A 12460-nucleotide genomic window follows, 5' to 3' on the forward strand; every position below is an offset into this window, starting at 1 on the left:
AGGCCAGCCCAAGTTGTCTCCCTGAGACCACCTCTGTTCCCCAGGCTGAACTGCCCTCCAGCTCCGCTGCCAGCGCAAACCCCTGCCTGAGCCCCGGTTACCAGTCAGCTGCCCTGGGGAGAGGCGGCGGGTGCGCCCCATCGGGAGCGCACGGGGAGGAGCGAAGGGGCTGGCCCGGTGGGGGGGGCCCTCGGCGCTCGGCCCCGCCCCCTCCGGCCCCGCCCCTCCCGGGTCCCTGCCCGCGCCCCCAGCAGTGCCCTGGCCGCAGAGCCGCCGCTGCCGCCCGATGAATGGAGTCGCCTTCTGCCTGGTCGGGATCCCGCCCCGCCCGGAGCCCCGGCCCCCTCAGGTGAGGGCGCTGGGCCAGGGGAGGGGGCGGATCCAGGAGCTGCCGGGGAGCTGGCGGCAGGGCCGGGGTCGCGGCGCCCCCGCTCGGCGGGCACAGCCTGGGGCGCACGGAGCGGGCACCGCGGGCACGGCCGCAGGGAACTTGGGCTGGTGGCGGGCCGGGGAGGGGGCCGCAGCGAGAGGTGCCCTGGGCAGGGCGGCGGGAAGGAGGAAGGCAGGCAGGGGCCCGGGACGCGCACGGGGCTGCCAGGGCAGAGGGCACGCACCAGGGCGGCGGTGCCAGGCCCCCCGTGGCCGGGCAGCGGGGGCGAGAGGCCCGCGCCTTTTGTCCGGGTTTTTCAGGCGGGGCATCTGCCGCCGTTTCCTCTGCCCGAGTTTTCGTTTTCCGTTGGCGAGGCCCCGGCACAGCTGGAGGGAGAGGGAGTGGGGGAGGGGGTTCCCGGAGCGGGATGTCCTTGGCCACTGCGGCCGGACACCCCCCTCCCCGCTCCACACTCGCCCCCTGCCGGGCCGGACCGCAGGCCGAGCTTCAGGGAGCCGGTCTGCCGCCCCACGGGCTCCTGGAGGAAGAGAAACGGGCCCTGGGGACCCTGGGTCCCGAAGGCTCCGCTGTGCTCCCCGCCGCCCCCTCGGGCTGGCTGTGGGTGGGTCTGGGCACGGGGTGCCAGGGGCATTACTCAGCGCTGGGCTGCTTTGCTTGGGTTCTTTCATCTGCCAGCTGCTGAAGCTGGGGAGGGGCCGGTAAGGGCCTCTGGGGCCCTTTGGAGCCAGCCCCTACCTCAGGGCCTGGTTGCCTGGTGCTGGAGTACCCCAACACTACACCACCCTCCTTCCCAAGTTGAAGGATTGGACACGGTCAGGCCAGTCATTTCCCAGGTTGGAAAAGAAGTTCCCTCTGGGTCCAGGTTGGGGTCAAGGTCTAGGCCTCTTCCTCTTCTGACAAGGCTGGAGGACTTAGTGATGCTCTTCCTCAGCCACCTCCCTTCTCCCTGCCTGCCACCCCCCACACCCCCATCCCATTCTGGAGCTGGGGTCTGGTGCTCTGCACTCTTTCTGAGACTGGTCTGTGTCTCAGGAGCTGGATGTATACTCAGTTCTCCATCAATCTGTATCTCTCTTTACAGACTCTCCCTGCACCTTTCAGCCAAAGTGTTTGTTTCCTAATTACAAACTTGAAATTCAGGATGGACAGGGGGTGGGGGTGGAGGTCATTAAGCCTGAGTCCCTTGGATTCACCCCCCTCCACACACCAACACATACTTCATCTCCAACCCCCCTACTATGTCCACCCCCACCCCAGGCCCAGCTGGGGGTGGATGGGGTTTGATTCCATGTGGTTTTCCCCCTCTGCCAGGGCAACAGCCTTATTCCCAAAAGTGGCTGTTCTCACTGAGATGTGCTCATTGGCATGCGATTTGAATCTCCATTACATAACCAGTCATTTCGCCTCCAAACACAACCCAAAGGCCCCCAGCCCCAGCCTCTTCCATTTGCTCACAAGGTGGTTGAGTTCACCCCTAGGAGGCTGGGAACTCCTGTTCCAGCATCTGAGGCCTTGCCTTCCCCTTGGGAATAATGAGAGCAGTAAATCCCTTTTACCTTCAATGCTGGATTCCAGGACCTCAAAACCCTATGACACTACACAGTGATAGTGCTAGAGCTAGAACCTGGGTACTCTGATGAGATCCTGGCATAAGGTGAAGTTTTGGGGAGGAGGCTGCTGTTAGGAAGGTGGCTTTGGGGTGCCATGGGGCGTGGGGCAGGATTTAGAGGATCCCAGCCCAAGAGGAGAAGGACTGGACCCAGGGAGTAGGCCTCGTGCTGGGCTGCCTCGATGGGGACCTCTCTGTGCCCTCACCAGGCTTGCCTTGAACCCATGGGGAAGGGCTGCATGAAGCCCATCTGGTCTTCTAGGGGTGCAGCAGTTTTGCCAGAGATGGGAATGGGCATGAGGGATGGTGCTGGTTGCAGAATAGAGCAGGGCAGGGGTGGGCAGGGGGATGTGTCACTTCATCCTTCATTGCAGGGATACTTAGAAGGACTACCTGGTATATAAGGGTAAAAGATACTACAAAGAAGTAGAATGGACTAAGTTACAGTATGAGGGGCTGCAGTTAGCTCTTCAGGGGAACTTGTAGGGAGAGGTTTGCTAACTGCAGTATCCCAGTCTGGCCTAGAACATCCTACAAGGAAGTTTCCTCTAGTATAGTGGGTTAGGTAGATCTCTGTGATGTTAGATTCCAAGTGTAGGAATCTGGAGAGATTCATAGGGGATGCAAATATATTCAAATAAGTGTATACATTAGTGCCCGGAAAAAAAAAAAAAACGTGTTTTTAAGGAGGGGGGAATTGCTTTAATAATACAGCCGATAGTTAAGATGTAGCTAGCAATTACTCTGGGCCAAGATTTATAAAAACTACTTCATTTAATCCTCACAATACCACTGTGATGGGGGTATAGTTACTATTCCCATTTTACAGTTGAGGACACTGAGGCATAAAGAGCTAGTCACTTGGCCAGAGTCACATCACTAACAAGTGGCAGAGCTAGGGAAGGGACCTGGCAATCTGGCTGCACACCCCATGCTCTCTACCCTGCCGTCCTGTTTCTTGAACCCTCCCTTTTCCCACTGTCACTCCCACCCTGAATCTGGGTCCATCTTGGCCATGGCTCAAGAACAAGGATCACCTCCTGCTGGATTGGAGCTTGGATGCTTGTCGTCAGGCTGGGACAGAACAGAGGACTGGAGGCCTCAGGGTGGTGAAGCCTCAGGTGTCCACCCATGTTGGTGGGTGTGGAATCAGCTCATTTATTCCTGCAAACCCCCCACCCCACCCCAGGCGAGCCCACAGCCCTTGGGCTGTGGCTCAGTTCATGGTGTTTTCCTTCCAAAGGGGCATCAGCCCTGCTCTGTTGGCTGCGGGGGTTCAAAGGTGAGATATTGGCTTGGTCAGGGATTTGGACAAAGCCTGGTTTTAATGATCCTGCTCTCTCTCCCTCCCCAGAGACAGCCATGAATAGGGCCTGTGGGAGCTGGCTCTGCCTTTCCCCAGCACCCCCACCCCCTTCAAACAACCCGCCTTTAGATCCACGCCCCCCTATTTCATGTGAAATTGTGCCAACTCTTTAGTAGGGCAGTGCCAGTCAGTACCAGGCAGGCATCTCTTTCCCTCTGCCTCAGTGGGACAGCAGGCTGGGATGGCCTAGGGACTGCACTTGGGGTGAGTTTAAAGCTCTATGGGAGTGGAGTTGTTACCTGTCAGAGTGGATCAGGACCAGAGGGGTCATCTTTTCCACCTCCTTCATGCTAAAGTGGGGAAACTGAGGCCAGAGAGTGCCCAAGGTCAGGTAGCCTGTGATTGGTGGACATGAACCCAGGTGTCTTGATTTCCAGGCTCCCAGGTCTTGCTTTTCTCCATTCGGTTCTGTCCATGATGCCCCCCCCCCCAACTGCCCCCCTCCCCCCCTTCAGTGCAGGGTTCTGGGACTGGGCCTTGGGAGAGAGGGGAGGAGCAAGGATGAGTGGACAATGTGTCCCGTTCATCTCCGTGTCCCCAGTGACCAGCACAGTGCCTGGCACAGAGCGGCTCTCTATAAATGTTTGTGAAGTACAGGCCAGGGAGCAGCCCTTCCCCTGGCCTCTCAGCCCTTCCCCCTGGCCTCCCATGCCCAGCTCTACCCCTGGCATCCTGACAGCTGGTCTACACTACGCATCAGGCTCCCCCATCATCCTGGAGCTATTGAAGGGCAAGAAAAGTAATAATAGAAACTACTTCCATAGTGCTTACCACTAGGAAGGTACCTTCTCATTATCCCGTTTAGCAGATGGAGAAACTGATACAAAGAGATTCTGTGGCTTCCTAAGGTCACACAGCTAGTGGTAAGTGGCAGAGCTGAGGAGTTGACTGTGCTCTCAACCTCATTCCAAGCAGCCCCAAAGGTGTGGTGTTTGTCTTGGTGTCTCAAGGGCCAGGCACACAGACAATACTCAGAGAATGTTTATTGACTGACTGATGGACAGAACATGAAAAAACCACAGAATCCTGTAATCTAACCCTTTGGAAGTCTCTGGAATTGGAATCTTGGGAAGGCAGCCTAGTGGTACATCACCTGTTATCTGTGCCAGGAGTGCCTGATCTAAACCTAGGGAGGAAAGGAAGCTCACACCCTGCCATGACTACCTTCTAAGGCTTAACAGGGGCCGCTGGGGGCCCTAGTCTTCTCGCTTCTCTCTTACTCTCACTCCCTCCTTCTTCCCCCAGGATTCTAAGGGGATGGTGCTGAACGATGGGCACATGGGAAAAGACTACAGGCAGGATTAAAAAGTCTTGTTCCTTTTTCATCTTTCTGGCCCTGAGATCTTTAGCCCAATACATCACCTTGGTGGAAGATTCTACCCCTTTCAAGTTGGAGGGTAGACAGAGTGTCTCTTTTGAGGCAGGGCTTGCCATAGCCACCCATGCACCTTTCCTCCATGGGAAGTGGTTGAATTTCCAGCTATCTCCAGTCTTAAACCTTAGGCCCAGTCATCTCCTCCAACCTCCTCAAACCCATGCCCCCAGGCAGGTGACCTCTTTCCCTCTGACTACCCCTCTGCTCCCCATTTGCTAGTGTGAAATCATATCAGTCATTGGTGTGGCCAGGCCACACTTCATTTGTTAACAAAGACCGGGGGTGGGAGGAGCTGGCTAAGAAAAAAGAGACTTAGTGTGGACATGTCTTTCTAATATACGGGCAACCATGGCAGACAGGAGGGAGGCCTGGGCCGGGCCTGGCCCCTTGGCACGTTAGAGGCAGGTTGGTCGGGCCTTGCCTTCAGCCTGCTGGGATTCCAATTTCAGCTCTACCCCTTTTATTCGCTGTATGATCTGGACCTTGTGACCAGGTTGTTTTTAGCCTCAATTTTCTTACCCCTGAAATAATCCCTCAAAATCATTGAGAGGATTAAATGAGATGATATAGGTAAAGCGGCTGACACTTGGTAGTCTCAACTATTAGTAGCAACTATTGTTAAACAGATGACAATAGTTGGATGGAAATGAGAATGACATACCTTTGGTGCAATAAGGAAAGGTCAGAGCAAATGAACTACCCCTGGAGGTAATGCGACTCCCCTCAGTGGAGGTGAGGACCCACAAGTTGGACTGGATTCCTATCCAGGCATTGAGTGAAGAGTTGAAACAGAAGCTTTAAGGGCACTGCTTTGGGATCAGCACCGTGTGGGAGGAAGTTAGGGCAGCAGGTGAGACCTGGTTCCTGTTGCAGGGCACCAGGAAAAGGGGGCAGAGCCCCAGCCTCCTGAGAACATGAGAGGTTGGCTGCTCTGGTTTGGGGGCTGTGAGGCTCCTCTGAAGAGCCTAGGAGGCTGCCTGGAGGAACCCTGGAAGGGTGGCTGTGGTTCTGAAGGATGGGAGAATGGGGAGGCCATTGCAGGCCCGGGCAGGGTGTGCTGGTTGAGGGGCAGTGAGGTACCCAGGCCACTAGTCCTGAAGTCAGCTCCGAAGCTCCTGGCTGCCCAAGCGGGTATGGTGGTGGTGGAGGGAGAACTGCTGGCTCCCTGTGCCCCACACCCCAGCCTCTCCTGAAGGAGGGGCAAGGGCTACTCCCAGTGGCAAAGAGCTGTGGCCTGTAGAGAGCGGAACTCAGAAAGAAAGACTTCTTATGCCCAGTGCATTTGGGGGCGTCTGGGGGTCGGGGGAACAGTGGGGCCTTTGTCTCCGGCCTCCGGGAATCTGGCCGAGGAGGAGCTGTCCCTGGGTCTGGCTGAGCCCTCCACAGGCAGGTCCTCTTTGAAGTGACCCTTTCAAAGTTCAGCCTGAATCCCTGGGAGGAGAGACAGCCCAGGGCGGGGCTTAGGGATGTCTGAGACCCACAAGCAAGTTGAAGATGTTGAAACAGACCCACTGCCAGCCTCTTTGCAAAGGCAGGCTGGCAGGAGGGGTGTGGGCTGGAGGAATGTGGCCAGGCTGGGGTGGTGGCGGGGGGACAACGACATGTGGGAGCCATTTAGGAGGACAACCACTCCAGGAGGCCTGGCCCCCAAGTGTAGGTTAATATAGGGAAGGGGAGAGTTCACTTTGGCCATGTGCCTGGTTTCTATCAGTCCCCAGATTGATTTCTGTCTAATCCTTGGGCTTCTAAATCCACAGCTGTGTCTTCCTTTTTAATTTCCTCAAAGAGCATGAGAACACTCCTTGGAGAGGATCTGGTGCTGGCGCAGGACTTAGAGCCCCTGGTAGGAGGGACAGTGGCAGTCTGGCCTATTGGAGCTTTTCCTGCTCCTGAGCACCCCTCAAAAGGCTGTAGAGGAGACCCCCACCTTCCACCACAGTTTCCTTCATTCTCAATGTGGAGGAAACTGTATTGTTCTCCAAGAGAAAGGGAGGGAGGGAGAGAGGAGCCAAGTAGAGAGGGGACATCTCTGAACATTTTAACTGGAGGGATATTGGAGGCACCCCCCCACACACACACACACACATTTGATTCACTAGGGAGCTGGAAGCCTAGAGACAGGCCAAGGCCAATGTGCAGAGACAGAGGGGAAGGGACAGGCGGAAATAAGAGGAAGATGGAGGATGCAGGCCAGGTGGGAAAGGGGTTCAGGCGGCTGAAAAGTTCCCAGAGTCTCTTTAGCTCTGCCCTGCTGTAATTCCATGAAAGGAGGGAGAGGAAGAAGTGGGTTGCTGTTGGTGGGTTTTTTTTTTTTTTTTACTAAACAGTGGGCAGTCCAGGTGGGAACCCTACCCCACCCTGGGGCTCTTTTGTATTTTTTTAATTAAAAAAAAATTTTTAAGGATTTTATTTATTTATGAGAGAGAGAGAGAGAGGCAGAGACACAGGCAGAGGGAGAAGTAGGCTCCATGCAGGGAGCCCGATGTGGGACTCACCCAAGGACTCTAGGACCACTGGGCTGAAGGCAGGTGCTAAATTGCTGAGCCACCCAGGGATCCCCCTGGGGCTCTTTTGTAGTTCACCTCCCCACACCCTGATCTCTCTGCATCATGGCACTCTCTACACTTGAGAAGATTCTTCAGAATCTTCCTGTCCTCTTTTGAGGGTGTGGCCCCTGGTTCTTCCCCAAGAGAGGGGGAGGAGGAGCTGAGAACCCCAGGCCCTGATGGGGGGCTGTGGGCGGTTCTGGTCCTCTCTTGTATCTTGCACTGGCATCTACAGAGCTGAGCCTTCATTAACTCTAATGAATCCTTGGCACTCTGCCCTCCTTTTGCCCTGAAGCTTCTGATGGGGGTGAGGGGACAGCTGAGATTGAACCTAAAGCCCAGCAGGTGGTGGGATGTCTGCAAGAGGGGAGGGGGAGGCAGGAACAGCGGTCTAAGCAACAAGGCTGAGACTGCTATTGGGACAGAGAAACAGCCCCCCTTCCTTCACTCCTGGGACCTGTTCCTCTTCCAGTGGCTCCCAGACTCTTAGGTCCCCACCTTTCTAGCTAAAGTGTTATCTGAGAGACTGGGTGTGGCCTGGGACAGTGAGGACATTCCCAGGCCTGGCATATACATAGAGTGTTCCTCTTCTCCCTAACTTCACTGGGGGCAGCAGGAGGACCTGACTCCAGGAAGTGGAGAAATCAGACCATGACCAGATCTTAATGCAAACCAGGTCTTAATGCACACAGACCTTTGTCCATCTGGTGACCATTTCCTATGTAGAGTTCCTGTGTTCCCAGCTCCCTCTATGGTCTTGGGATCTGGATGAGTAAGACATAGCTCTGCCCTCAAGGGGTTCATTGTCTGCCTTTCCTACCACCCAAAAGCTTCACTAAGATGTCATAACCACAGGTTCTGAGATTTATCTCTATACTGCCTGCCATTCCAGAACATTTTTTGCAGCCCTTTACCAAAATTCTTGACATAAAAATGACCTGGCTTTACTGAGGAGCCAGACAGAAGCAGGCACAAGGGAGTGTCTTCACTGTGATATCATCTGAGTGTGACTGTGGTCCCAAAGATGGGAAGAAGGGTTTCACGATGGAAAGAGAGTTGGTGGATAGAATTGCTGTAGGTGTTAGTAAAAAAAAAAAAACAAAACAAAAAACAGTTGGTGATAAGATTAATCTCCTTTCTCTCATCTCCTGTTTCTAAACCTATTGTTAAGTTGAGGATTCTTTTTTTTTTTAAGATGTATTTATTTATTTATGATACACATAGAGAGAGAGAGGCAGAGACAGGAGGAGGGAGAAGCAGGCTCCACGCCGGGAACCCGACGCAGGACTCGATCCTGAGACTCCAGGATCACGCCCTGGGCCAAAGGCAGGCGCTAAACCACTGAGCCACCCAGGGATCCCCTAAGTTGAGGATTCTTGTGTGAAACTCCTTTTGATCATTTTCAAGGGCCGTCAGACAGTGGTTACATATTTACTGGTACTAGAACTGAGACCTGGAGAAGGTAGATGATATCACTGAAGGTCAGCTAGCATTTGCATTGAACTGTGATTTTCTGAATCCTAAGCCTGTTCCTGTGGTCACTGCTACATTCCTTGACAAGGAAAAGCCTGGAGGACACCCACACCACTCTGGGAAGGTGGACCCTTCCTCTTGCCCCCAGCTGAGCCTTGAAATCCAAGTAGGGGTTGATATGGTGAAGGAGAGGGGAGGGCAGACATAATCTGGTGGTGGATGCAGGCAGCACAATTATGTTCTGCTTCTCCATGACCATGCTGGGCACAAGCGTTCTCCCCGTGTCTCCTTGGGTTTGCTCTTGAGTGGTATAGGGGTGCCCTGGGTTCCATCAGTATATTTGGGCAAAGCCCCTGCCTCCTCTAAAGGTGCTCCAGCTCTAAGTGGAAGAAGGCTTCACTGAGGGGGCAAGGCTTGCCAGGGTTTGAAAGATGTCTGCTGGGACAGAGGGGCTCATGGAGGAGAAAGAGAGTAGCATTCCAGACAGAAGGATCCGGCATGAGCAAAGGCAAAAGAGATGTGAAATAGCCTGGCCTCTTAAGGCATCAATGAGTGCGAGACCAAGAGTAGAGTTGAGATTGTCAAGGAAGGTGAAAGCCAGATCCTACCCCTCCCCTCCACCATCATGGCAGAGCCCTCAGGCCATACTAAGGAAGTTGACTTGCATCCATAGACACTTTGGAGCTGTGGAAGGGTCTAAGACTGTGGAGGCAGCAGATCACATGAGAGATGATGAGGGTTGAAACTGGAGGTAAGGATGGAGAGGACAGGGTAGAGGTGGAATGTATCATCCTTTTCCCTTTTCCAGAAACTTGTCATACCATCTCTTCCCCTTGTCTGATAAAGCCTTCCCTGCCTTCTTTGTTTTTTTTAAACTCCTATTCATCCTTCAGTGCCCAGTTCAAATACCCTTCTCTGTAAGCCCCCAACTCTACCCCATTTCCTCAAATATATTGGGACTTCCCCTTTGGGCAGTAGTTCTTAAGCCCCACGAAGGTAGGGACTTAATCTTGTTCACTGCTTTACCTCCAGCTTCTAGACCAGGACCTGTTGACTGAATATTGTTGGTTGATGAATGAACATTCCCATAGCATTTGGCATGCATTATGAGAACCACGTGTTAATAACAGGAATATTGATGACACCTAACATTTAATTTTTTAGAAGATTTTATTTCTTTATTAGAGAGAGAGAGCACCAGGGGTGAGGAAGGAGAAGGAGATGCCCCACTAAGCAGGTAGCCCGACTCTGGACTCGATCCCAGGATACCAGGATCATGACTTCAGCTGAAGGCAGATGCTTAACTGACTAAGTCACCCAGGCACCTCACAACTAACATTGACCATTCCTGTGCTGGACACTGCTGTGCCAAGCACTTTACATACACTATCTCTTTAATCTGCACAACTCCATGAGGAATAGATTATTTCTGTTTTATAATTATAGAAAACTCAGAGAGGTTAGTTACTAGTCCAAGGACACACAGCTAAGAAGTGGGCAGGTTGGGGTTCAAACTCAGATTCCTCTGAATTCTCTTTAGGAATGTTTGGACACTATGCTTTATAGCCTCTTTATTTGCTGCATGCCTGTCTCTTCATAAAATCAGGGACGGTTTCATTAAAAAAAAAAAAAAGGCCTCTGTGGAGTACTGAGCTCAGATTTGTTCAGCAACTTTTTTTTTTCATTTTTATTTATTTATGATAGTCACAGAGAGAGAGAGAGAGAGAGAGAGAGGCAGAGACACAGGCAGAGGGAGAGGGAGAAGCAGGCTCCATGCACCGGGAGCCCGACGTGGGATTTGATCCCGGGTCTCCAGGATCGCGCCCTGGGCCAAAGGCAGGTGCTAAACCGCTCTGCCACCCAGGGATCCCCCTGTTCAGCAACTCTTATGTGTCAAGCACTCAACACTGAGTCCTCTAAAGGGCCCCATTTACAACTGAGAAGACAAAAGCTTGGAGAGGGAAGAGACTTGACTTGGGTCGCACAGCTGGGACCCGATCTTAGATCTCTTTTGACTCCCTCATCCTCAGTGACAGTCAATAGTCTCAGAATGAGACTAGGGGCTGGGCTCTGAGGTTGACTGATGTGTTTAGGGACACACAAGGGCAGGACTAGGCCAGGGGCTGAGTCTTCTGCCCCTAGGCCAGTGTGCTCCCTCATTGATGAGCAAAGGGTGTCCAGAGGCAGGCCAGGGAGCCACTGTAAATTTTCCAAGTGCCAGCCATCTGTCAGACAGGTGAGTTCCAAGAAAGCGGGGCTGACCTGGCTCTGGGGTGGGAGGGTCGGTGTCTTAAGGCGGCAGAGCCTCATAGGGCCTATGAACAGGGTGAGAGGCCTCCTCTGGAGGCACTGCATCAGTGGGATACCAGCCACGGGGTGACCCGAAGGACCTCCAGGCGCCAGGGTGGAAGCGGGTGTGAGCAGGGGCCGGGCTCGGCGCTGGGCGTGGCCACCGCCTCCCGTGGACTGCCCCTTCGGCTCTGGTTCCCAGACCTGCCAAGACCAGCCAATCAGATAGGCGCACTGCTCTCTATTTGCCTTCTATTTGCATGACCACGCCCCTTCGGTCCCGTGGCTCCACCTCCGCTCCCCAGCGCGCCTCCCCTGCCCCCGCCGAATGTCTGGCCCCCGGTGCTGGGCTGGCGTGGGCGGGCTGGGGCTGGGGGCTGCCGGGGGTGCTGCCGGGGGGGCTGCCGGGCGGGCTGGGCAGACCTGGGCTGCCAGCTTGGCCGCACTATTCATAGCTCGGGCTGGCGTAGTTCGCATACTTGGCGTTTCTCACGTCTGGCTGGCCGGAGGCTGCCGCCCCTCCGCGCTCCTCCCTCCTATAGCTTACCCGCTCCTGTCCCTGCCTCTTCCCTCCCCCACCTTCGACTTCTGCGTCAGCCTTCCAGAAATCTAGAGGTGGCCCAGTCCCCAAGAGGAAACTGAGGCCCGGAGAGGGGGCGTGTCTTTTGGCCTGGCCTCGAGGGAGAAACTGGTAGTAATGAGGCGTGTAATGAGGTGGCTAAGAGCCTGGGCTCTGCCCGCAGACAGACCTGGGCTTGAGTCAGAGCAGCCACTAGCTGCAGGACCCTGGCAAGTTCTTTAGCTTGGATCAGGAAGTTTTTCCTAAACCGTCAAGCTGAGACCTGGAGGAAGATGGGGGAGGGGGAGAGAGATCTGTGGATGTAGGGGGCCAGCCTTGCCTGGGTGGACAAGGGTCTGGCCAGCTGGGCTGGGGGTGAGGGTGGACAGAGGGCCCTGAAAAGGGGATTGGAGCAGCTTCCCTTTTCTCCCCACCCCTTACTCCCTTATTGCAGCACCCCCACTTTCTGGACCCAGTTCCCACTGAGGAAAGGGTACAAAAAGATGACCAAAGGTCCGAAGCAGCCCCTGCCCCAGATAGACTCCTCCTGGAGACAGGGTTCTGGCCAATGGGGTCTCCCTCTAAAGAGAGTTTCATTTATTCCTTCCCATTCAGAAACAGTGTGCCCAGCACACTCATAAATACATAGACACTAATTCAAGAGTGATGTGAGTTGGTACATGGGGACCTGACCCAATCTGGGACCCAGAGGAGGTGTTTCTGGGGAAGTGGCTTTTTTGCTAGAACTACAGGGTGGAAAGGAATTAATTAGGGTGTGGTTTGCTTAGGCAGGGAAAGAGCTGAGGAAGAGAGAACAGCATTCCAGAAACAGCATGTGCAAAGGGCCTGCGG

General features: G+C 54.4%; 1 protein-coding gene across 1 annotated transcript in view; it reads left to right on the top strand.

Annotated features, from left to right (window-relative positions):
* Positions 1-226: 226 nt before the first annotated feature.
* The window catches only part of ARHGAP23 (Rho GTPase activating protein 23), a 73128-nt gene continuing 60894 nt past the window's right edge, over positions 227-12460 (top strand). The window contains exon 1 of the mRNA XM_072780311.1: positions 227-349. Within this exon, the coding sequence (XP_072636412.1) occupies positions 287-349 (63 nt within the window). The 5' untranslated portion in view covers positions 227-286. The remainder of the gene's footprint in view (positions 350-12460) is intronic.

Source organism: Canis lupus, chromosome 16 (assembly GCF_048164855.1).
Source record: "Canis lupus baileyi chromosome 16, mCanLup2.hap1, whole genome shotgun sequence".
Lineage (NCBI taxonomy): Eukaryota > Metazoa > Chordata > Mammalia > Carnivora > Canidae > Canis > Canis lupus.